At 38.6% G+C, this 26,875-nt stretch overlaps 1 protein-coding gene across 6 annotated transcripts in view; it reads right to left on the reverse strand.

Annotated features, from left to right (window-relative positions):
• The window catches only part of Ikzf2 (IKAROS family zinc finger 2), a 149,677-nt gene that overhangs the window by 37,265 nt on the left and 85,537 nt on the right, over nucleotides 1-26,875 (reverse strand). For 4 of the 6 annotated variants that reach the window (XM_029538996.1, XM_029538995.1, XM_021197925.2 and 1 more), the window contains 2 exons: nucleotides 11,440-11,706; nucleotides 4,048-4,215 (listed from right to left, as the gene is read on the reverse strand). In XM_029538996.1, coding sequence (XP_029394856.1) covers nucleotides 4,048-4,215; nucleotides 11,440-11,706 — 435 coding nt within the window. The remainder of the gene's footprint in view (nucleotides 1-4,047; nucleotides 4,216-11,439; nucleotides 11,707-26,875) is intronic. The other 2 variants (XM_029538997.1, XM_021197927.2) reach the window with 1 other exon arrangement.

The raw sequence follows: 26,875 nt of genomic DNA on the forward strand, positions 1-26,875 counted from the left end.
GGGAAGGTGGAGAAGCAGATTGTACATGCCATGTTACAGTTTGCCAGGGGCTACTTCCCTCCACTCTGGGTCAGCTATAGTCCTTGCTCCTTTCTTCCCCCTGTCTCCGTGGTCCCTTGCCCACCAGGCTAGAGCAGGTATGACACCCAGCAATAGTTCTTTCAATGCCTCAGTGTAGCACTCACTGTATTAGTTTCCCTTTCAGCTGTTGAGCGCTGCATTGTTTTACAGTTAGGATCCGTAGAGCAGAATGAGAGTTATGGGTAGAGAAATGGCTTATCGCTGTACAGTCAGTTAAAATAGAAACCTGATCTTCCTCACTGCTGTGAGGGTTGAATGAAGTGTGGCCAGGGTAAGGACTAGGAAACCCTGACATCTACATGCTGATACATGTATAGTAACAGGCAGAGAGAGGAAAGCTTCCTTGTGACAAGGGCATTATAATGGCTCTAAGGGACACAGAAAATGAAAAGACAAAAGAAAAGTCTTCAATGCTCTAGTACACCAAAGGTGGAATCAGAGTTAATCTGTTTTAAAGGACCACGGTTTACCTAAACCTAGAGCAAATAAGGCTGAGGGCCACTCCCAAAGTCTGATTCGTAGGTTTCTGAGATTGCACTGCTGTATAATGAGCAATACTCAAGCTACTAATTCTTGGTCATGGGGCACTGGCAGGGGAAAAGCCATGCATCTGTGGGTGAATATAGACATCTGGGAGCCTATCAGAAAATGTAGTGTGAGTAGAAAACCATGTCATATACCTATTAAATTGTGTAGTGGGGTGAACCAACACATGGTGGGCTCTGTGGACTGAGCGTAGCCTTAATCACACTAAAACACTCAAATCCAATGTCATTCACACTAAAGTCTTTGCCATAGTCACTGCCCTCAGGTGTGGATCCAACTTGATTTCTTTGTAAAACAGCTCTTATCAACAGTTCCACTCAGAAGCAGTGTGCCCTCCCACTGCAGGGACAGCAGACTTTCACACGCTTACCTTGTTAATTCTCATACTAAGGAGAGTCTGGAGAAATCTTCATCACCACCTACCATGAGACAAGCTACTAGTGTGCATGACAATGCAGCAGCTGGACTTGGTGACCAGGAAGAAGCAAAGATCCAAATAAGTCCTAAGATAAGCGCTAGAGGACCGTAGATAAACTCCTCTAGAGCCTAAGGACATTCTGCACTGGTGAAATATTATGAGCCCAGTGGGCTAACGGCTATAGAACTTCTATGCCTTGTGACAGATTTCTGTTACCTGCAGTTTTACAGTCTTTGGTGGTCTCTCGATACTGGGAGTGGTAGAAGCTACACATGAATATGCTGCATTGACATGTGCCCCAAGAAAGCTAGGCTGTCAGTTTTTAGGGGAACCTGGAGCAAAGGGGATCTGCAATACACTCTCATGATGAAAACTCTACAGTCTTGGCTTTTTAAGATCCAGCACACAACAGTTATTTCTGGAAAAATTCCGTGGGATGAGGAGGTGCTATATGACATCCTTGTCAGGTAAGGTTCTGATTGACAAGTTCTAATGGTTTTGTTATCAAGATCTTTGACCAATAGCTATTCGCTACTTAAAAAGCAGCTCTTAATTTGTTAGCAATGCTAATTATGTTAGCTCACATCTCACCCTATGAACTAGGTATTGTCTGAAAAATCATATCGTAAAAGAAAATGGATATAATGGTATTTCACGAAGTTCAACGAACTTGGACCATGTAGTTGGAGAACAAAAGATGCTTCATGAACAAGTGGTTCGGGTGTCCATGGTAACTGCTGCTACACAATATATCCCCTTTAACCTACATCAATCACCTCATGGCAGGTTATCAATAAAGCTAATAGAGAAGGAAATGTGGGTCTAGTTTGTAAATGAATTGCATAGCTCTTGGTGCTAGCTATGACAATTGTGTTTTCAGATCCACTTTCAAGAAGCCAGTCTTGACATAATGCAAAAGAGATTCCCCAGCTGCCCGAATTTCACCAAGTCCTTTTGATTGTATACTGCGCAAGGAAGAAGAGATAAGTCTAAGGAAATGACACATCGCATGGCTATATGGCCACCAAACAGACTGGTGATAGAGGTCTAGGGAGAGTTATACAGATGTAACTATTAGAATTGAAACAAAATATGGTAATATGATATCCTACAATTGTTAAGTGAATTCACTATGGAGAAGGCTCCAAGTAACAAGGACAAAGCTCCTTAGGACATCTGTCAAAGTGTTTACCTTAATACCCTAGTGTCTCCTCATTGGACCTGTTTTCAAATGCTAATAGAAGCAAGGATTGAAGCTATGAATTCAGCTGCATGTACTCTCTTTCCCTTGTAACTGATGTAGCTGCTACCACTGCTGAGCTCAATGCTGAGTCCCTGATGTTCCCCAAGTGGTCAACCTGCCAGTAGTTTCCTGTTGGTCATACCAGACTCCTTACAACACAGAGACAGGGCAGACTCATCCTCATAGGAACTAAAAGATGCTTAAGGAGGATACACCATTCCTTCCTAAGCTGCTTCTTAAGTGGATTTAGCAGAACACCTGACCAGTTACTGTGATATCCCTGGCCACACTATCTCCAACAAAATCCTTTTTCGATGGAAAGAAATATAATAGATTCAAACCTACAGAATCTGTTCACATTCTGCATGTTCCATCATCCATAATCAGCTGGCTAAGTGGAGTGCTAAAATGGCCCATCGCTGGGGAGGCTCTTGCACGGCTGGCACAGAGGCATGGCTGAGTGTGTTGTATGGCTGCAGCACATGGCCTAAGCTATCCTTTATATATGAGTCTAAGACTAAAAGACTTAAGATGTTTATAATTATTGTATGCAGCCAAGGCAAAACAGCATAGTCATGAACTCTTATGAGGTGCAAAGTCCTTAGTTCAGTAACACTTCAATGAGTTAGAATATACAGGAAGCTGTATATCCACATCTCTTAAAAATATGCCTCAACTTATCATATTTTCATAGTAAAAATATACCACTGTTAAGTGATAACTAGAGTAGTGTAATTTTTAAAAAATATATGACAAGTGAATTATTTTTCAGTTAGGAAAGAAAATACAATATATTCTTAGAACACTTTGTTTTCATATACACATTAAGTTAGCTCTCATGGCTATCCCAAATTTAACAGTTAATGTTTAACATTGCTTTTTATAATTCATATTTATCTTCAAAATTAAGTTTATCCTTAAGGGTAGCAAGAAGATGTAAGGAGGACTAATACGCTCAAACATCCAACACTTTCCACAGCATTATGTAATATACCATGTCAATACACATGAGACTATTACCTTCTCAGATCTTGATATTAAAACTAAAATTTAATATGTCCTCAGAGACAAAGCATATACAGAATATTTTATTGTAAATTTCTACCTTTATGTTCCAAAAATGGCAATTCATGCTGAAATCAACCAAGGTTCATTCAGAATTCCAATTCTTCTTCTTCATTTATGTATTGATATTTTAGTGTTTTCTTAGTGCATTAAACACTCTAGATCATTAAATCATTTATGAAGCAGATAAAATGTTCAGACATTTCCCAAGACTACAGTTGGAAAGCTAACAAAACAAGGAGAGTTAAAAAAAATGAAATATAAATTCCACAGCCCATTTTCTAACGATTAGAGTACTTTTAAGTTTAAAAAGAACCATATTTGATTTCTCACTGAGATCCACGCCCGAGTACTACTGAATTGATTAAGAAGTTTTACAGCTTTCACATTTTCTGGAAACATCAGAAAGTAAGTGTAACACTCACTAGTTTCCAGTAACCCTGGATTTGACATAATTACTGTGTTGGTGATTATGAACCTTAAAAGTTATAGAAAATTATGTTCTACTATGAGATACTCTTCCATGGTAGGACCCCTTTTCAAGCCTGTTGATCTATGAAGACCCTTGTACATCCTTCAGATGCTACCAATACCAATAGACACACATGCATAGCTCTTTCTGCCAAAGCTACACGGTACTTAATGTAATGCTGCAATACTTTCGGGACTTCTGCTTTGACTTGGTGACACTTACCAGAGTGGGTCCTGAGGTGTCCTGTGAGAGCGTCCCTTCTTCTACAAGCATAGCTACAGAAAGGACATTTGAAGGGCTTCTCTCCAGAGTGTAACTTTATGTGTCTCAGAAGGTTGCCCTTCTGGGTAAAAGAAGCTCCGCACTGGTTACAGTGGAAGGGTCGCTCACCTGCAGACAGAGCGGGAAAGACCAAACTGCTTATTATATGGCAATGATTTACCCTCCACAGTTAACCACAGACAATTTCCTAGGTTCACAATGCTCATCTTCTGTGTACCAATAAAGCTTCAGGCTCCTAAAAGATCTCTCTGCTAATACTAACGACTCAAACTTCAGGTCAAGTAGTCATTTGCTCATTTGCTCAAACTTGACAGTAGTCTGGCATTGACCAAGAATAGTAATAGCATGGAACAGCAACTGAGCAGTTAGCTGTCACCATTGAACTGACTACGCCTTCCATGCAGTACTTTAATCCTCGCAGTCATGTTAATATGGAGGAAGTACCCATTTAAATTTAGGGATGAAGAACCAGAAGTCATCAAGAGCAAAGTAGCTGATGATACTGACAGTGAGTACTAAACCTGGTCAGCAATAGGACCCAAACCCGGCAGAAACAACACGGAAGGCTTCAAAGTTCATCAAGGAAACCTCCAAACAGAGACAACATCCTGTTCTCTTGGCCATTAACAATGACATTTTTGGTAAAAATCCCCAGTATATCTGAGAAAATCCGAAAGGTATCACACCGTCTTTACAAATATTTTCTGTACATTATTTTTGTTAAAAACAAATAATAGGAATCTTTTCTCATGTTTCTCTATAAAGGAAACAGTTAAAAACTATATAAGCCTGTACTATCAGCTTTGACTATGCCCTCAACTGGCAGTCACAGAAATGATCAAAGTTTGTAAAAAAAAAAAAAAAAAAAAATCATGTAGGCAAGAAGTCAGTAAAACTAACGAGATCAAGTGGATAGCATTCTTAAATCATTAAGAAAATACTCTTATTCTTCATACGGCTGTCACTAAGCATAGATAAAATAAATGATAAACTGACATATAAACATATGGCAAAAATATCTCATCCTAAATCTCAAAGTTAGGAGACAAACCAAAATATATAGCTGACAGGATCCTTTTCTGTATTTGTTACAGGATAGGTGTTATTGGCAGTTTTCATAATTTTTACTCTGGATTGCCATGTTCATGTATCTTTATATTAACGTGAGTTATACCTCAGAATATATTTGGCCCATTATATAATGGAGGCACAAGGTTCCTATATTAAAGAAAGCTAGGAAGCGAAACCAGATAAGCTTTGGTCACTTTCTAACAGCAGCCACTGCATAGTTTGTCATACAGTTTTGTTACAAAACCTACAGAAATGAAAACCAGGTAAGATCAAGTATATGCAGGATTTTACGGCATGCTTCCTTTGTGAAAGTTAATGATATGCACACTAAATACTTGTGTATAGGGTTTTTTCCCCAACGATACAGAGTTGTTAGAGCTAAGCTAAAAAAAAAAAAACGTCCTAAAAAAAAGATAAAAAACACTTTAAAAATCATCATATTAAAGTTCCCTTACACTGATTTTTATTTAACTAGTTTGATTTGCTGAAGTATAAAACACCTAGAAGAAGCCTTACAACTTAGTTTTGAAATCCAACTCCAGCTGGAGTAGTGGTACATGGCTTTAACCCCAGCATTTGGGAGGCAGAGCTGGAGGGATCTCCAAGAGTTCAAGACCAGTCAGGTCTACATAGTAAGACCCTATCTTAAAATCTAATTCTGATCAAGTGTTCTGTTTGTTTTGCTGAGTCAAGGCTTGCTGTGTAGATTTAGTTGGCCTTGAACCCAACCTAAGAATGTCCAACTGCTTGTTTATGGGTAAATGATGCTATGGTTGGCTTTTAAACCTAAGTTTTTAAGATCCTTTTAAATTTTATACACATATACAACATAGCTTTGATTCTTTGAATTTTTTTGTCTCCAAGAAAATAACAGAGTACACCTTTAAAAATCATAATTATCTATTCTCCACCCTGACATGGAATTTTAATAAAAGGAAAGACAGGGGAGCTTCAACAAAGTAGCTTTGTAAAAAAAAAAAGAGAAGAGCTAATATAAATTGTACTTTTCACGTCCACTGTGCGGGTTGGCTCTTGGACTCTTAAGCTATCCCTAGGAAAGGGACAGATCAGGACCCAATAATGGTGAAGAGAAATTAAATTAGTAGTTCTGCTGAAAACAAAATCTGAAATCATGTTTGCTTTTGCAGCAAGCTGATATACCTACCATCTTTAAAACATTTATAATCTTTGAGTGGATAGTTTTAATCCCTACACTAAAGTAGCGAATTCAGTATTTAAAATAATGCCCGTCTGGAAAGAAAGTAATACTAAGGGAATCCCCCTTTTGAAGGATTTTTAAAACTAGCTTTAAGCTAATCTAATCAAGTTGTATGAGACTAGAGATGCGGGTCAGTTAGCAATGAAAGGGTCGCTGGTGCATCTAGGAATACGGCTCTGTTGCTGATTGGATATGGAGGCCTCTGTCTGTCTACAGGCATGAGCTGTAAATAACGAGGCAAAAATGTGGTTTAAGCTGTAGCTCCTTTCTGATTACAGAAAAGGCTTATTCAGACAGATCTATCTTAGGGAAACATGAGTTACTATTAGGTCTCTGTCAATGTTCTCTACTTGACAGTTGTCAGTTTCAGGCTTTACTCATTTTACTATGAAATCTGCTTAACTATGCTTCATGCCTTGACTATAATGGACTAACTTGCATTCTGACAATATGCTGTGTTACTGTGTTCAACACTGAAGCTGCAATTCCAGTTACAGTATCAAAAACACTACTACTGGAGAAGAGGAAAAACCAGATTAACTTTGTCTTTGTATACATATTTAAATTGTAGGAATACTTCAATACAGTGTGTGTGTGTGTGTGTGTGTGTGTGTGTGTGTGTGTGCGCGCGCGCGTGCGCGCACGCGCTCATAGCTACTTAGGAAAAAATGAAAATTAAATCAACTCAATTAAAAAACTTTGTAAAATATTAGAATTCTGATATTCAATGCTATAGGAAATTTCCCAGGTTAGACATTGTGGAAATACAGATATAATTACCTTGGATTTAGGTAAAAAGTTATCTACCTTTTCTCTCTATAAATACAAAACAATTATATAATGCCATGAAACTTTATACAATATATTGGAATTATTTTAATTTGATCTTTAAACCAAATGGATAATCAGATGGCTCTTTTTGAGTGAGTTTATGTTTTATATAAAGTATTAAATTCTTCATATACAGATGGAAACAAATGTTTTAACATGCCCGCAGATTTCTTCCTTATATATCTAATACTACAGAGCAAGCTGATTAAAAAAACAAACTAGGTAACTGCATTTGTGACTGCCAACCTTCCCAGTGGTGGGTGCAGAAAACAGAACTACCAATAAAGTCATTTAATTGAGGTGGGGGCATGGTATTCCTCATGTCCATTGTAAAGCTGATTGTGGGTTCTGTTTGTGTTTCATGGCTTCTGGAGGCTCAGGCTGGCCTTGAACTTGTTCTGTAACAGAGGCTGGCCTCAAACTCCTGGTATTTCCTGCTTCTGCTTCCTGGGATACAGGAGTGTTCCATTAGGCTAAGCTGGTATTGTTCTTTAAATGCCAGCCCACCAAATACTGATCGCCTGAATTAGTTCACACATCATTTTTTTTGTGTGTGTGTCGAGAAATGGCATTTCAATAATATAAATAATTTCATACGCATTTAAAATGTGTTTGAGCATTTAAATGAAATACAAATTATAGGGACCAGTTAGGTTTTGTGACTCAAAATTAAGAAGGTGGTCCTGTGTTGAGTTGTAAAACCAATAACAAATGTTTTGAGTCTTGGAACAATGTCTGGAAAATGCTGTAGTCTACGAAACAGGATACTGGGTGCTTAGTCAAAGGGCAAGAAAGCTATATCTCAATGGGGAGCAAAGGTAAGGCTTATCTATATTTGTAATTTTCTCATACATTCATTTCACATCAATTGAGTTACTACCCCCTTTTTCCCTGACCCTGTATTCCCAGTGAAGAATGCCTGGAGTATCTGATGGAAATATTACCTGATTACTTACTAGCGTAGCAATGGCAAAGAGGTAACAGCAAGCAATTAAAAGACACTAGAATTGGCACTTTAGTAGAGAACTAAAGAGAAAGAAGAAAGGTGCCTTAGATCTAATACCCCATGTAATTGGAAGAAATTAGTTGGGTTCTTGTGTTTTTAGTCATAGTCAACAGTATATTAGATCATTTATGAGCTAAAAATACTCAAAACAAGCTTCCCAAGGACCTCCCAAAGGCTTCAAGATGGTGGCTTTTGTTTAGCTACAAATAATTTTTTTAAGACTAGGAAGCTCTAAAAGACAGTAGTTCCTAATATTATATAGAAAAAAAATTGGACTGTGATGATACTTTCTGTGCTGTTTTGAATAGGAACGGTTCCTATAGACTCATAAGATTGGCTGCTTGGCCCATAGGGAATAACACTACTAGTAGGTGTGGCCTTGTTGGAGAAAATGTGCCACACTGAGGTCTCAGATGCTCAGGCTAGGTCTAATGTGGCAGCCTGGCTGCCTTCAGATGAAGATGTAGAACTCTCAGCTCTTTCTCCAGCAGCATGCTGCCATGCTTCTTACCATGATGAAAATGGACTAAACCCCTGAAACTGTCGGTGACCCTCAATGAAATGGTTTTCTTTATAAGAGTTACTTTGGTCATGGTGTCTCTTCACAGCAATAAAACCCTAACTAAGACACCTTTCTATACCTAGTTTCAAGAAACACAAATAAGCCTGTTACCAAACAGTATTACAGTGGAGTTGAAAATAGGACAATCAACTGGGACCCATCAAGTGATCAGAAATATAGAGTTAAGCCCTAATTTAAGATCCCACTCCTAACAGAATGTCACAGTACCCAAGGCTTCTCTGTGAATATTAACTGAAATTAACAAAAGTTTCCCAGATCTGAGGGATTTCTAGTTTTCAAAATAGTTCAGTAAGGCAAAGGAGTTTGTGTTGTTGAGTGAACTTCAAATGGTTGCTCGGTTTATTTCCCTTGCCTTGACTAGTGAGTCTCATATTTTAGGACCTACGAGATCTGCGTAGCTATTTATATGCAAGCCTTATACCAATTACATCATTTTCAATATTTAAATAATTCCATTCCACTTTTGTAGCAAATATGAAGTGGAAAGAGGAGTAGGTGTTGAACTATTTTATTTAAATTTCAGTGAATTTTACAACAGATACAGTAAAATACAAATTAAAGTCTTCAAGAAAGGGTTCTCATGTTCTTTGATTTTCTTTACTAAAAGCATGAAAGATTTGTTAAAAAAATCTTCCCAAACTAGTATTTCATATAAACTTCAGCCTTAAAATTATCAGTACACAAAACTCAACTGCAAAGTAAATGAACTGTTTTAATATTCCAAATGAAGAAAATTACTCATTTAAATGAATATTTTATATTCTTCAGGGCACACACTCTAAAATAATAAATGTAGCTTTGTAAGCTCCTTTTCTGAGCCAGTATTATTTCATGAGTACGGAGTAAGACTAGATTAGCTTTATAGTCCACTCCTTTATTCTTGCTAACTTTTCCCAAGAAATTTAAAATGTTAAAGAAAAATTCATTGGTGATATAAACATTTTAAAATATCACATTCATTAAAATGAATATTTATAGCAAAACAAAAGGCAAAAATACTATTTGTTATGGTTAGAAAAACACATACATTGGAAAGTGAATAATATGATTACATTAATCTGAATGCGAAAGTTTGACTGTCATTTAAAAAAACACCAGCCTTCGTTTATGATCACACTGTATAATAATAAGCTGTTGCATAATAGTAGCCCAACTGTGTGTTCAAACTAAACTAACCCAGGAATCAAGATTACTAGGACTCCAGCCCCACTTGTGACTTTTTCTAGACAACAGATACATGGCAGATCACTTGATTTTTCTTCAGTGTGCCATGAGAGGTGTAAAAAAAATGATTAATTACAGAACACATTTTAGGATACATTTATAAGTTGATTATTTTGAATTCAAATTTAAAAATAAAAATTTCACATGATTTCTTTTTTCAAAATATAATCACATTTTAAATGGAGAATATTAATTTCAAATATTTTCCTAGCAAACAATACTATGGTTTATTCACAGACATATTCCTTTGACTCTATCTTTCTTTGTTTCACAAGGGCCTCACTATGTAGCTTTGGCTAGCCTGGAACTCACTTTGTATACCAGGTTGGTCTTGAATTCACAAAGTTCCTCCTGTATCTGCCTCCCAAGTCCTGGGGCTAAAGGTATGTACTACCACACCTAGCTTCAAAATTTTAGTTGTTTGATTTGTGGACAGCCTCAATATAGCATAGACTAGCCTCAATTTTATGGAAGTTAGGATGGCCTCCAATGCTGATCTATCTGTCTCCACTGCGAAACACTATGGAATTACAGGCATGTGTCAACGTGTCCTGCTAAACTTTAAACTCTGCAAAAGATTAATGTCAATCTTTAAAACACACACACACACACACACACACACACACACACACACAATTTAATTGTGTTGCCTTTACCAACTCTTTCCTTCCATTCTTCCCTTGCTGTCCTTCCTTCTATCAAAACCTCTGAGTACGTCTCTATAACACTCTTTCCTCCTTGTAGCTCTCCATGCCTAAAAGCTTATCTTAAATTACCCACAGGCTTTTCCCTCACCTAATTCCACAATTCCAGGTTTCTGTCTACATACCTGCCACCCTTTGACATGTCTAACCCTACCCATCTTTTTCCAGAGTTAAAACTAAACATCACAAGATGGTTGCGTCCTTGAACTAAAGAAAGTACCTGTTTGTTCCAAAGACCTTTGGTAGGCAAAGACTGATCAGAAATAAGAATCCAGGAAGTTGACTGAAGTGGAAATGGTTCTTCCCTATATAATATGTGTGAGTCCCAGTTTGTAGTATAAGAATAGCAACTTTGCTACCTGCCCATGGATATGGTCAAATATGTATGCAAATATAAAATGACTGAACTACCCAATGAAATTCTCCTGTACCTTTTGAACCCTTATCATATTATTGCTATATTAAGAACTGTGGAAACTGAATCTCAAACTTCTTTCCTGACATGCTATTTAAATATGAAGGCTGGAAGTCAAGACCCTGGCTACTCTCTGCCTCCCAGCAATCCCTTACTAGCAGAATTCTGAAAAGGTCACTTCCCATTGCCACCCCTGAATAAAAAGGAAAGAGAATAGGTGTCAGGTAATATCAACATCAGACGCCACAGGCAGTCATCAGGTTACGTTCAGCTGCTTACCAGTGTGACTCCTTTTATGTACCATAAGCACATTGGGCCCAATGCAAACCATGCCACAGACGTCACATTTCAGTTTACCATTCGGAAGCCGGATTCCTCCCTCGCCTTGAAGGTCCTGGACTTTCCTGTTGTCGGCCACCTCGCTGCTCTCAATTAGGGGTTCCTCGAGGCTGCTCCCCTCATCGTGGCCCCTGATCTCATCCTCACGGCTCAGGGGCTGCCTGTCACACTCTTCATCACTCTGCATTTCCAGCTTTACAGAATTTGCTGTGATTTAAAAGGAATTTAAAAACACTTGTTATTCTCTGTAACCTCCACGTCTTTTCTGTCCGCTGTCACTCTGTGGAATGGATGAAAAGGATACACTAAGTCAATCCATGCGGTGATCAGTGCACTTCTGGTGAGCAAGCCTTTGGTGAGAGGGAAGACTGCTCAGGAGCACTCTCAGTGAACAAAGGGCCCTTCACTTCTTCACAAGCTCATTTCTTTCACTCAGCTCTGTGGCCTTTCTGCAAGCCATGAACTAAGTCTTGCGTGTTTTTAAGTTTGCATCTTTAGAGTTAATAAGAATGAAAAGCATGTGCAGACGACACAAGGTTAAGTATTGCTTAACCCGCTAAGCCATGCCCCGTCTTAATTTAACGATCATATTTATTTCGCATTCTCTGCTTCCCATCGGAGTACCTGTGTCAACCTGCTTCTGCACAGAGCAAGAGAAACAACTCTCAAGATCTTAATCCCACAAATGTCTGTCACATAGGAAGGCGCACGGTCAAGGCAAATGTCTCCGAGTCAGACTGAACACAAACATTCAGTTGAGAGCCGTATCTGTGTGCGGTAAAGTGCCTAGACCTTGCCAGCTTAAATGACCCTGCTATTGTTGCCTAACACGCAACAAAAGTAGTCCTCTGTGGAACGTGCTAGGCTGTCAACCAAAATGTGCTAACGCTGATCTCTATAAACCGAAGAGCGGCTAACGACAGGAATGGCACAGTGTACGTGTGCACACTTGCGACTGTTAAGAAATTCGATGCCTTTTGTTTGCTGTTTTTGGATCATCCCACAGAAAAGCTGGAATTCTGTTAACACAACCCTCTGTCTAAACTTCGTAGTCTTTTTACAAAGCAGAGGCAGGCTTTAAGTTAAAATCAGGTGTTTGTCCTTTGAGCTTGAAATTTTCTTAAGAATCCACTGAAGCTAACCTACAAATTAGTTCACTGCTACCTGGATAGAGGAAATGAGTTCATAAAAAGAAATCGTGTTCTTATTATTACCACAGTTAGTTTTTTGATGAAGTTACATACCCTGACATTGGTCACTCATGCTTATTGGAGCAGGATGCCATCACAATGGCTGGCTCTGTTCTGCTCTCTCTTCAGAGGCTGTTTGCTACAGAGTGCCAGTAGTATAACCCCAAACTAATTACTTAACCTATGAATCTTATATCGTGCATTTGAAAAGTAGCAATGACTTCAAATTGCTGAACAAGGCTTGGGCAGGACTGTCTGGAAAGAGTGAAGATGCATTCATAAACTGCTAGCCAGCTTAAGAAAGTTAACATTTCTCTTGTCCTCCTTTAAATAGAGATGATACTGTCTCCACTTCTCAGGGTTGATCTGAGCATTGAATTAGTGAGCTCAGTAAACATGCTTCTTGTTTTTTTGTTGGGCAATACAATTACTTTGTTATATATTGGTGAAGATCAATGAACTGCCATGATGTAAACAACTCTAAAATCTTCAAAAGGACAGTCACCCTTCCTGAATCTAGCAATGTAGAAACTGATATGATCCTACTGGATGTTGAGAGAAGAGAACGTTCTACTCAACACTATGACACAAGCATGCCAAAGAGCTTGTGATTTGGGGGAGATATTCAAGCAGCAGGTGTTAATAAATATCACTATGTGTTTTATTACTCCAATCCAGCTCCACATCACAGATTCTATGCCATTGTGAAGTAAGACGAAACAATATAAAGGATTGGGTGTGAAAATGAAGTCATTTTTAGCCAACCCTCAAAAATCTCTTGGTCTCCTTCTCAAAAGGAATCACGATCATAATGTTCACATTTAGAGGTCTATCTGGATCCATTTAAAATGTAGTATAAATTATGTAAGCAGACTGTCATCAGCACAGGTTTACGATCTCTCCATCTTTGCTGCTATTACATATACAGATATTCACCTAGAAGGATCAGTGTGAAAAGACTTGTATTTTTACATGCATTTAAAATGGTGAGGGAAGTTCACTCCCATAAGTTGAAACGCTTAGCAACATCCTTTGCCCACTGTTTTTTCCTATCAGGTTTTCAAACTTTTCTCACTGAGTTGAAATGTTTTTTAACATGGAAGTCAGGAAAACAAAAATGTCCAATACCTAAAACATGATTTTACACCTACAAGAAGAACCCATAACCGAAAACATAAAATGGATTTCTGTCCACCAGAGAGCATGCTGTGTATGCTGGACAGTAGTCTACAGGGGAGCATATTGGGAATGCTGGACAGTAGTCTATGGGGGAGCATATTGGAAATGCTTGACAGCATTACTTCTGCTTGAACTTTAGATCTCTCTGCGAGATAGATACCTTACTATGTATATGTGAATATTCCAAACCTGGGGATAAAAACTCTCTTCAGAACAGTTATCCCCAGCATTTACCCAGGAACTTAGTCCTGAGCTGCTGATGTAGTTTTCAAATGTTTCCACTTACCATTTTATTCATGAGTTGACTAGTGTTTGACTATCAGTGTTTAACCAGCATAAAGCTTGCCAGAGTTCCTCTTCAGAACTCAAGAAGTACATATGAGTATATGTGCAGATATTTAGCATAGTAGTATCTACCTCCCAAATATCAAAACAGGATAGAATTATACAAAATATGACGTGATTTTAAACAGCAGATTATCTTTTTCCTTAATGAGAGGACATTAAAATGAGGACATACCAAAGCAACAGTGGACACGGATGAAATGCCATTAAAAAAAGAGACTGTGATTGCTTTCTTCTCTCTCCCAAGTGGGACTGAGGCATCCTCACTTGGGCACTTCAGCTTGTTGACCTTTCTGAGTTCTGTGGACTGTATCTTGGGTATTCTGTTTTTTGTTTTTCTGTTTTTGTTTTTTTTTTTTTTTTGGCTAATATCCACTTATTAGTGAGTACATTCCATGCAAGTAGACAGGGAGGGAGAGTAGGAGGGAGAGGGGAACCTGATCTGGTATTGGGTGAGGGAAAAGGACTGAAGTCCCAAGGGCCAGCAGAAAGAATAGAAACAGGAAACCTCAGGAAATAGGAGGTTGGGGGACCCACCAGAATGCACCAGAGACCTGGGAGGTAAGTGATTCTCAGAACTCAAAGGGTGGAACCTTAGATGAAATGCCTGACAGTAGGGAGAGGGAACTTATAGAGCCCACCTCCAGCAGGAAGACAAGGCATCAAATGAGAGCAGGGTTGCCATCCCACAGTCACATTTCTGACCCATAATTGTTCCTGTCTGAAAGAATTACAGGGGTGGAAATGGAGAGGATCCTGAGGAAAAGAAGGTCCAGTGACAGGCCCAAAGTGGGATCCAGCTCAAGGGGAGGTCTCAAAGCCTAACACTATTCCTGAAACAATGGAGCGCTCACAAAAAAGGAACCAAGCATGACTGCCCTCCAAAAGACCCAACAAGCAGCTGAGTCAGATGCAGATATTTTCCCCCAGCCGATGGACAGAAGCAGCTGACCCCTGTTGTTGAATTAGGGAAGGCTGGAAGAAGCTGAGGAGAAGGTCGATCCTGTAGGAGGGCCAATTAAACTGGACCCTGAGATCTCTCAAACACTTGACCACCAGACAGCATACACCAGCTGATTTGAGGCCCTCAACACACATACAGTAGAGGGCTGCCGGGTCTGTGTTCATGCAGAGATGATGCACCTAACCCTCAAGAGACTGGAGGCCCCAGCAAGTTTAGAGGTCAGGTGGGGTGGGAGGTGGGGACATCCATGTGGAGACAGGGGAAAGGGGAGAAGGTTTGGGATGTAGAACAGTTGGAAAGTAGATCAGGACAGGGGAATAAAATATGGAGTGTAAAAAATAAATTAATTAAAAAAATAAAAATAAAAGAACACAGTGAGGAGAGAGAGAGAGAGAGAGAGAGAGAGAGAGAGAGAGAGAGAGAGAGAGAGAGACTGTCAGATTAAAATATGCTCCTGAGGATCTGTTCTTTCTAGAAGAATAGCAGGATGCAAACACTGGAGAAATGTTTATTTTTGCTGTAACTGAGACAGCAAAATGATAACATTATTGTAGTGGGTTTTATGCTGCTGATGCTGTAAGAGATTCCGCTAATCATGTGTAACTTTGAGTCCCATTGCTTTCCTTACAGATTAACTAGTAAAATGTAACACATTTCAATATACCTGTCATAGAGTATACTTCACCAAAAACGGTAGTCCACATTAAAAAACCTGCATAATAACACAAATTCCAATGTCTGTGTCTAAAACTCGGCTGAAATTCTGTGACGAAGAAGCAACAAATTAAATCCTAATACTAAACAGAAGTTCTACCTAATTCCAAAACACTATGGTATAATTTATTGTCAGTCTAAGGTATTCCTATATATGACAGAGTACCTATAATACTTTAAGTATTTAATGTTAAAAATGTAAGTATTAGGGAAAAGTGTAAGTTCAAATTTTCACATTAATAAGAGTTGATTATCAGTGTTTGAATAAAAATATCAGCCTATTTTAGTTTTCAAGTTTTTGAAATTGGAGTTCTAACTTTTAGTATATGGATTATTTTTACAATGTAGTCTAGGAAGTTATTCTCATATAAAGGCTAATCTTATTCTATATAAGGCTGAAGCTAATTTCTTTTTATATAAGTCTGATGAGTTCTTCCAAATTGTGTATATCAAAGCTATAAAGGAACTCTTTGGGGAAAAAATGACTTCTTGGATAAATAATCTTCTATTAGTGTCTTCGGGAAGCATGCTGAGCTAGCTAAGCTATCTACACTCAGAAGCTTCAGCATCCTCACAAGACGTGTCCAGCTACGGAGCGGGGAATAGAGAGCCACACTGCCCGTGCCTTCTATCCATGGGTGAGGCATTAAGGAAAAATGCTGATTGAAAATTTACATACAGGTAAGCAGGTTATTATAACACACACACACACACATACACACTCAGTAGTATGTGGAAAATAGCAAAATAACATTAGTACTAGTTTCACATCTGTTAAGAGAGAAATTCAATTGGATGTATGCATCAATGCGAGTTTGCTTTCCTCCAGAGTTATGCTAAAACAAAAGCAGAGCCATTGATGAGAGAGAACTACGGAGTTAAATGTCTCCACTTCTGAGTGTTACACTAGCACCATCTCCCTCAACAGCAAGAAACAAACACAGACCTTTCTTAGAAATTGGCTTTTCAACTGTGTTTTGAGAAAGAATTTAATTTGGGTGAGTAAGACAGGGATAGAATCTGGAAGACTTGAGGGAGGGGAAGGATATGACCAAAAATATTTAAATATTTTTCATTCAAATATTTTCAATATAAAAATTGTTTTAAGAAGATAAAATAGTAATCGATAATAATAATAATAATAATAATAATAATAATAATAATAATAATAATGGAATCAAGGTCAGGAGTACAACACAAACAAAGTGCTTGCTGAGCATATACAAAGGGCCCATTTAGGTCTCTAACAGGACCTTCTCACCAAGAAAGAGAAGAATGTGTTGAAATATCAGCTGCTGTTTTGTTTAACGTTTATTGGAGGTTGATGATTAAAAGTAAAACAAATCCCATTAACTTAATAAGAAACTCACATTAACAAGACAGTATGCACATAGAAAGAGGACATGAAGGAATTCTTGCCTAAATGCAGTGGATATGTCACTAATACAATTTACTTACACAACAAACTTACTGAGTGAAATAATAGAAGGTTAAGGAGAATTTCCTTTGGACATATTTTATTTATATAAACTTTCTACAACTTAAAACTTTATTACTAGTATGACCTGATTATGCAAATCCACACACATATTAGTTAAGCTTCCTGGACTGAGAAATAATACAAGGGACTTATGGTTTCATTTGCAAGCTTGTATGAATTAATCATATAGAATACAGGATAGAGTTTTCTGGATTATTTTCTGTTACATTGGTGACTTCTGTTTTTTAAAAACAAATTTAAAATTTCAGTTGTGGTGTGGTGTGTGTGTGTGTGTGTTTGTGTGTGTGTGTGTATGTGTGTGTGTATGTAAAGTACAGGTAATAGCTAAAATTCTACCAACAGGCCAAACCAAATGAAAATCATAACCAGGGTTATCTTAAAGTATATGCAACTCCTCGGTGAACTGTCAAGGAAATAAAAACTTTATTCCTGTTCACTGTGGATACACGATGGGTAAATCTTGCAAAGTAGCTCCCCGATGAAATCCTTAAAGTATTTATTTTATAAAGGGTCAGGAAAGTCCAGACACCAGTGTCCGGAAACAGCAGCTGAGCTATTTGTGGGCAGCAGTCTGAGGCTGTTCATCATAGCATGTGAATGTGTGTGTGCATGTGCGTGAGTGTGTGTGTGTGTGTGTGTGTGTGTGTGACATAAAGAGACAGTGTGTGTGTATGTGTGTGACAGAGAGAGTATGTGTAAGGTGTGTGTGTGTGTGCACATAATTGTGCTGATGTGTGCTTATCTATGTATTTATGTGGAGGTGTCAAAGTTGGGGGTATTTTTTAATCAGTTTTCACCTTATTTTTGAGACAAGGTTCTGGACCTGGACCTCAATCCTTTGTCTCTGCCGAATGGTTAAAGAGCACCATGCCTCACCTGTTTCCACCCCACCCTCACTAGCACTGGGGTTACAGATAAGTGCCCCCAAACCTGGCTTCTGTGAATATTTACATGGGTGCTGGAGCTTCACACTCAGGTCCCTATAACAATACATTAGGCACCTAGTAAGTAACACCATCTCCCCAGTCTCCCCCATCCAACTAGGTGCACCACTGAGGCCAAATCTCTCATCACCATTTTTAGCAAAGTTTTCAGTCTACAAAGTTCTCTTTCCGTGAAACTTATGTTGGCCTAACATGGTGGCTATTTCATTAACACATAAACTTTAACTCTACAATGCCCAACATTAAGGTCTTCAAAGAAAATATAGTATATACTCAGTGGTGGACCTCTGACACACTAGCCACTTCCTATACATTTTGGTGAGCAGTTGCTGCTGACTTGAGCATCTTTACTTCTTATATTACTGAAAACTTGCAAAAAGTTAACCACACCCGAGAATCTTCACATAGAGATAGGTTTTAAGCACAAAACATCTTCAATATAACATCACCATAGGACAGGCACAAATTCACACTTTACTAAGAGATTTAATAGTCACTAAAGTCTAGTTCCATCATTATGTTACTGGTGAAAATATGGGCAAAATAACATTTTTTAATTGCACAGCTGTTCAGAAATTGAGGCTGGGAACCAGCTCTCACTGATGAACAAATTCTCACTGTATCTCCTGCTCATCACATACAGGGCAATGGCTAGTTATTAGTTAATACAAAAGGAATGCAAACATTAAGAAATGATAACAGTACAGTGTGTATATGTATAATTCAATATCTAATATGAGTAATTACTTTGTCGTCCGAGGTAAAGAGAAAATTGTGTGAGAGTCTGGAAAAACGACCAGCTTGTCCTGCCAAAATTTCTGAGCATGGATTTCATCTCATGTAAGAGTAATTGAGCTGGTGTTTGGCAATCATGTATTTAACATAACTATGGGGAGCTTATAAAACAAATTACATTGGGAAATAATTTTAATAAGGGGAGTACAAAAATTCTTAACCTAACTTAGGTAAGAAAGAAAATCATTACTATTCAGCCCAGTGGGCATTCTCCCAAAGGGAACCATGACACAGGATGACTGGAGGCCACTAAGGACACTTAACCAGGTCAAAAGGCAGCATTGTCACACAGGAGAAAGTTATAAGGAATGGAGCAGGGGTTTCTTTTATAGGGCCACTGCAACAGAGCAAATATTCAAAGCCCTGGCTCTTCAGCAGCTCAGCAGTCTTCAAGGAGACAAGGAAAGCCAAGGCTGTTTAACCACCCGTGGCTCACACATGTGGAGATCAAGGCTAGAAGATCCTTATAAACACCCACTGATTTGTCTGCACCATTTGAAGATTACACATGTGGTACATGCAATGCAGGTTCGTCAATGATACATGTAGAGTTCATAAAACCCATCGAGTAGCGACCAAGAATAGACCTGTGATGAAGAGGAGGTAACCTGACATCTATCAAACATATCTCCATTTTTCTAAGTCCGTTTTAATTTTCCACAGAATGACAGCAGCAGTTCTCTTTACAACCTTCATGACTAGCTTCCGGTCCTACTGAGTGAACATACTGTTCAGGCATACAGAGCATCTGTATTAAAAGGAAAAAGTTACAAAGCAACACAGGAAGTAATGGAAAGGGGAGATTAGATTTTAAACTACTGAGATGTGAATGTTAAGTCACCTACCAAATCTCCCCCCTTCCTACGGTATGTACAGAAGGGGATCATATTGTCTACACAAAACCATAAGACTCGGAGCCATGTAGTCAAGTAGAGCAAGCAAAGATTAAGATCTTGGACTGGATCTTGGAGTTGAGGCCAAGTTCACTCACTTACTAGCCATTGGACTTTTTAAACTCAAATCTTGATTTTCTTGTTTAATAGGTCTTATGATACCATATTGAGAGTATTTAGCATAATAGTATACATAAGCACAAAGCTATGTTGCTTCTTAGTAAGTCTGAACAAAAACATACCATAAACGTATACCATCAGATAGACTGAATGCTTAGAGTACCATTACTAAATGAAGGTTAAAAGGCTCTATGGTAGCACTTAAAACAATATTTACAAGCTGGTATGCAATAAAGGCCATAAATAGTAAGCCAATAGCTAATATAAGACTAAAAGAAAAAGGCCAAAGGCTTGTTCTCAAAGACCAGGAGTAAGACAAAGGTGCCTACTTTGACCCAATATATTCAACACAACACTAAAAGTGCTAGCCAGAACAATCAGAAAAAAGAAAGAAAACATTTTCACCGGTAAGGAGGAAGCCAAATTGTCACTACTTGTAGATGACATGGTCTTTTATACAGAGAAACATCACAAGGACTTCATTAAAAAAAATTAACTATTACAAAGTAAGTCAGTGAAGATGTAGGATACAAAAATCAGCATACAGAAATAACCAAATAAGCAAAACCAACAGTATTGCAATATAGCAGTAATCAATTATGGGAAATAGAAATAAAGACAGAAATCCCATGTATAACTCATAGAAATTTCTGAGGAATAAGCTTGGCAAAAGGGTAAAGAACTTATATACTGAGAATTATAAAGAAATTATAGGTCACACACACACAAGTTGAAAAGAAACCATGCACTCAGGGATGAGAAAAGTGGATACTATTTAAGGGGCCACACTGTTGAAGTTCACTACAGGTTCAACATAACCCCTATGAAAAGTCAATGATGTACTTCACAGACAAGTTTAGGCTCTTTTTTATATATAAAGGCAGGGGAGTCTTTCTCTGGTATTCTACAGATACTTTAATATTTGAGTCAAATTAAAAGTATACACGTGGTCCCAAGATGCAGGAGACTGTTAGAAATAGGTAGCCAATAAAACACTTTGGCTAGTCTGAGAGGAAAGGGAGGGAGGAAGTGGTGATTAAGGACAATCACCAAGTAAAGTTTTCATAGATCTGTGCCAAATGTGGAGTCTCTTCAAAATATCAGCATAAATACAAGTATATCTTATTTCCTAATCTTAATGAGTGAACACTTTCTATAATATAGCATATATATATATATATATATATATATATATATATACACACACACACACACACACACACAGCAGAAATCAGTATTGTCATATGACAATTGTGTGGACTAGAAATCAAAAAGCTACACCAATGGCAATATTGACAAATTGAATAAATAAATAAACAAAATTCCTACAAGTAAATTTAGGCAGAGAAGCAAAAGAGCTCTTCAAGGAAAATCATAAGACCCCACTGAAAAGCTTTAGAGCTGGTGAGACAGATGGCTCCAGGAGGAAAGGAACTTGCTGTCATGACGGTATGTTCAAGTCTGATTCCTGGGCCCCATGAGTGGAAGAAGAAAGCTGATCCTACTGCAAGTCACGCTTACGCTCTGATGCTCTGACCTCACACATGCCAATATCACACACACACACACACACACACACACACACACACACACACACACACATACACACACGCACTCACATTCACAGAGAATAAGTAAATATAGTTATAAAAGAATTGAAGAGGAAAAAAAAAAATAGAGTCACAAAACTCCTAAATTGCCAGAGCAAATGGGCAACAGGAAGCAAAGCATTGCATTATCATGCTTGAAGCTGGACTACAGAGTTTTTGTATGTAAAAAGCGTGGTGATGCTGTTAAAAACTGGCATGGAAGAGCAGAGCAAAGTGGAGAGTCAAATGATGACCCACATTCCACCTGATTTACCCAGTTTCGTGTCAGTTTCCAACACTAACCAAAATTAAGCAAAAACACTAAGGACTGAAATCCAAGACTTGCCATTGCGTAACGCCTAAGAGACAAGCCTAAGGGGAATGCTGGGGGGGGGGGGCGGCGTTAGACACAGCATGGAGTTTGTAGGGAAGACCCTAAAGTCACAGGAAATAAAACCAAGTCGAGCAAGTATGGCTTTCCTAAACTGAAAAGCTTCATTACTGCAAAGTGAAATCATCTTAAAGGAGACAATGGAATGGAGTGGGAGATAGTTTGCAAACTGTACATTTAACATAGTTCAGGGGACTGAGGAGATGAATCAGTTTGTAAAGTGTTTTCTGTGCAAGCATGGGAACCTGACATCAGATCCCAGCACCATGGGAAAAAGTTGACTGTGCTGATGAACGTCTGTAATCCCAGTTTTGGTGGGTTCTAGGTCCAATGAGGGACCTTTTCTCAGAAAATAAGGTGTAAGGTGGTAAGGACGTGTGATAGCTACCTCCATGCCCTCTGTGTGCCCACACAAAATATAAACACAGGAATTAAATAGACATTTAATATGTAGAAGACACACAAATGTCCAGCAGGTGTATATGGAAGAAAGGTTCACCCTCATTACTGATCAGGGAAATGCAAATGAGAAACAAATGAGCTATCACCCAGTGTTGTAGGAACACTTGTTACTAAAGAGACAAAAGATAACCAGGAGGAAGGAAGTGGATTAGCGACCCTGGGTGCTGTTGTTGGAACTAGGATAGACTTTGTGGCAAATGGTATGAAGTTCCTCAGAACATTAAAAATGTATCCTTATATGAACTGCCCCTCTTACTACTTGGTATATAGTCTAAGGGAATGGATTACTCTGCTTAAGAAACAACTACACACCCATGTTCACGGCAACACTGGGAACAATTGCCAAGATACAGAGGAAATCTGTGTGTCAATCACCTAATGAATAGGTTAAGAAAATTTGGGAGATTTGCCACAGACTATTCTTCATGTGTAAAAGAATGAAATGAAATCCTGTCATTTATATAATGGATGTAGCTAGGGAATCATTATAGTAAGTGAAGCAAGCCAGACACAGAAAGACAAACACCGCACGATGTTACTCATACATGGAATCTAACACAAGGGACCTCATCGAGGTGGTCCTGAAGGAGGAGTCCTGAAGGAGGAGGGAGGGGAAGATGGAGAGCTGTCTGTCCATGTGTACATGTTATGGACCAACAGGAATAGAAAGCAGCAGTATGCTAGGTACACAGGGAAGTAATTATAGGTATTATAGGGCACTACATACTTCAAAAAGGCTAAAGATCGTACTTTAAATGTTTACATAATAAAGATGTTATAAATTAAAAGTAGATGGAACAATTTGGCCCAACATAAAAACCACACCATGCGTGAACATGTGAAACATCACATTATCTTACAAATAATTACCAGGCTTAGTAACACTGCAGGTCAATGCCTGGCATGTTCTCTGCTGAAGTGTATGTGCCTATGTATGCATGCATGTGTGTATGTATGTATGTATGCATGTATGTATTATGCTGCATCCCATCTTAAATGTGAGTGACAGTACAATTGTGCAATCTATAATGAATAAATAATCGAGAAACAGATTCATGGGTGAAAGAGACATGTCTGAGCTGTAGCCACTTTAAGCACGTGTTCCTTCTGTTTGTCACTGGAATTTTTGACGACGCATGAGTTGTCTCTATTCTCAACTCACCCTCAGGTCTACTCCCCGAAGCTGATACCTGGAGTTCCTGGGACACTGATGTGAGGTTATAGTTCTAAGTACTAAGGTAAAGCAGTCCTCATAAAGTTGAAGCAAATATAAATGCTGTTCAGCTCGTAAATGTAAGCTAGGGGCTTATCAAAAGTAAGAGAATACTTTATCCCACTACTTCATTCACAATGCATGGTGCTTTCTGTCTGGATAACACAGAGAGTTATATCTGCACACACTGTATTTTACTATACCTTTTATTAATTTGTGATCCTTGTTACCTATAGTTACACAGGCTATCTCCAAAGAGGCCAGACCTACTTACCTGAGAGATAGAGGAAATGCTACCTACTTATGTCATAAGTCACCCTACAAAAGGCAAGGTTCTTGAGATCCCTCTACTCTGTAAAGTTTATATACCAAAAATATATCAGACTACTTAAAATTTCATATAAATAACAAGTTATGAAATTAGTAACTATTGTCATTTGATATGGCAATATGAACTTATCCATAAAAACACGTTCTTAGGTTTAGATTTTGGATAAAGGTACAACTTTTAGATGATGCAATTAAACTTCTGGCTGAAACACAACATTCTTAATTCTGTCTCTTACTATATTTCTGAAGGTCATGGACAGAACAAATTAATTATAAATGCATGTACATGTACGCACAGTATACACGCTGGGAACTTGGCTGGTTCCGGTGTGGTGGGGTGTTCTTTATTATGCAATAAAAGTGCAGTGCTGAAGCAGAAGAGACTGCAGTGTTATTAAAATGCCACCCTCACATGTTGCTCTAGGCCGACTATTGGACAGCATCCAGGAGGGGAGAAGGGCGGAGCAAAACAAACAGAATAAATGCAACTTAACAGCAGAGGAGAGAGCTGCAACCTTCACTAAAAGCATAGAAATCTCAATGCAAACACTTAGGACTCTTGGATTTCTCCTTTCTTCAGCGTGGGCTCAGTCAGGATGTGAGCCCTGCCATTATGCATGGCTCGGGGCTGTTTGTGAGCTTCCTCTCCATCTGGGACTGAGGCAAATTGCAGGTTTCCAGGGAGGGGAATGCTTTTACAGCAGGGATCACCGCTTTAAGCACTTCACGGAGCCCGTGCCAAGTCCAGTGACACTACCTGCCTGGCTCCCTGTGACAACCTGGCCACCAGGTTTTGTATTTTTAGTTACAGAAAATATATAGGGGCATTTCTGAAGCCTGACATTGTTCTTCGCTCCAAGACCATAAACACGCAAAGAGTCATTAAAAGCCATTTCATTTCTCTTCCACCTACAAAATGAATGTAATTATTGCAGGGGCACAAAAATGCTTCAATCTACATTTTTGTCCCTCTCATCTTACAAAGTCCACGGTTCCCTTTCAGGTCCCTAGCAGGCTGCCTTTTCCAAAGGCTGCATATGCTTACTAAAAGCACCTCTCTCAGTCCAGGCAAGCTGTCAGCAATTACCACAGTGAACTTTAAATCCTTTCCTCTAACTACCACGGTAGTCCAGAAATAATGACACAACTTCTCATTGCTTTAAAATGTCAAGCTGACCACTCAGAAATTTCAGCTAGGTTTCTCCAGGCAGGCCCAAATGATAAGATATTTTATGAGCCTTCCATTTCAGCCCCTATTTCATTACAGCCCAGCCTAACACCTTCATGATACAGCAACACCTTCTGGGACACATTAAAACTTAAACAAACCACGGGAACTGCCATCAGAAGAGAGGGGACACCATATATCCGGCACAAGCAAACTATTTTCCTTCCTTTATCTGAGACTATCACTCAAATCATTTTCGTTTTTCTCCAATATCATCTCCTTTCTGTTTTTTAACTGAAAAGCCTATAACTTTATTTATATATTTCCCTAAATATTTATTTATAGATATCTAGATATAATCCATATATAAAAAAGTAGTGTACCCTCTGAGTAATTTAGTAGGTATTGAAAGATTTCTGTCAATAAATATGGACGATAAATTAACATTATCAGAAATTATTACTGTATGAAATGTAAATTCGCCCTTTACAATGCATTTTGCCTTTTTCTTTTCTTTTTTTTTTTTTAATTTTAAACTCCAGATTTTTTTCCCTCCCAGTTCACCCTCCGACTGTCCCACATCCCATACCTCCTCCCTGCCCCCTGTCTCCATGTGGATGTCCCCTCATCTCACCAGACCTCTAAGCTCCCTGGGGCCTCCAGTCTCTGGAGGGTTAGGTGCATCTTCTCTGACTAAACCCAGACCTGCAGTCCTCTGCTGTATGTATGTTGGGGGCTTCATATCAGCTGGTATACACTGCCTGGTTGGTGTTCCAGTATCTGAGAGATCTTGGGGGTCCAGGTTAATTGAGACTGCTGGTCTTCCTACAAGGTCACCTTCCTCCTCAGCTTCTTCCAGCTTTCTCCTAACTTAACCACATCAGCCCCTTTCTATGTTGTTTAAAAAGGTTGCTTTTTTTACCTATTGGCAAGGTATCTTTCCTTTCACTGAACAATACAATTTAAAAATACATGCATGTATATATGTATTAAAGCCCCCCACACACATACGCACATGCCCTACACAATGCACACACACACACACACACACACACACACACACACACACACACCCCAACAATATTTTTTTCATACTGCCCTGAATGGCCTAGAACTTACTATGTAGCTTTGATCTCACAGAATCCTAGTACTAAAAGCATTATCAGCTATGCCCAACAAACAATGACTAGTTACATCCATTTCAATATTAGATTTATTATCAAATGTTTGGTTCAACTTTTATAATCATAGAAAAATGGGAAAACCTCTCTAAATGTTTGAACTAACTTTATTTGAAAGATTTATTCATTTCTTTTTAAGTTTTTATGTGCATGAGTATTTGCCTCTATGTATGTATGTGTACCACATCCAGGCCTGGGGCCTCTGGAGGCCAGAGTTGGAGCTAGAGGCATTTTACTTCTTTTTCTGAGAGCTGAAACCAGGTCCCCTAGAAGACTGGCAAGCACTCTTAGTTTTGGGGCTGCTTTTCCAGCCAATAAATTAACTTTCATAATGGTCCAGATGGCATCAAAATCACAAAACTACAACCTAAAGAAGAATAGAGAAAATCTGATTATG

Source organism: Mus pahari, chromosome 5 (assembly GCF_900095145.1).
Source record: "Mus pahari chromosome 5, PAHARI_EIJ_v1.1, whole genome shotgun sequence".
Taxonomy (NCBI): Eukaryota; Metazoa; Chordata; class Mammalia; order Rodentia; family Muridae; genus Mus; species Mus pahari.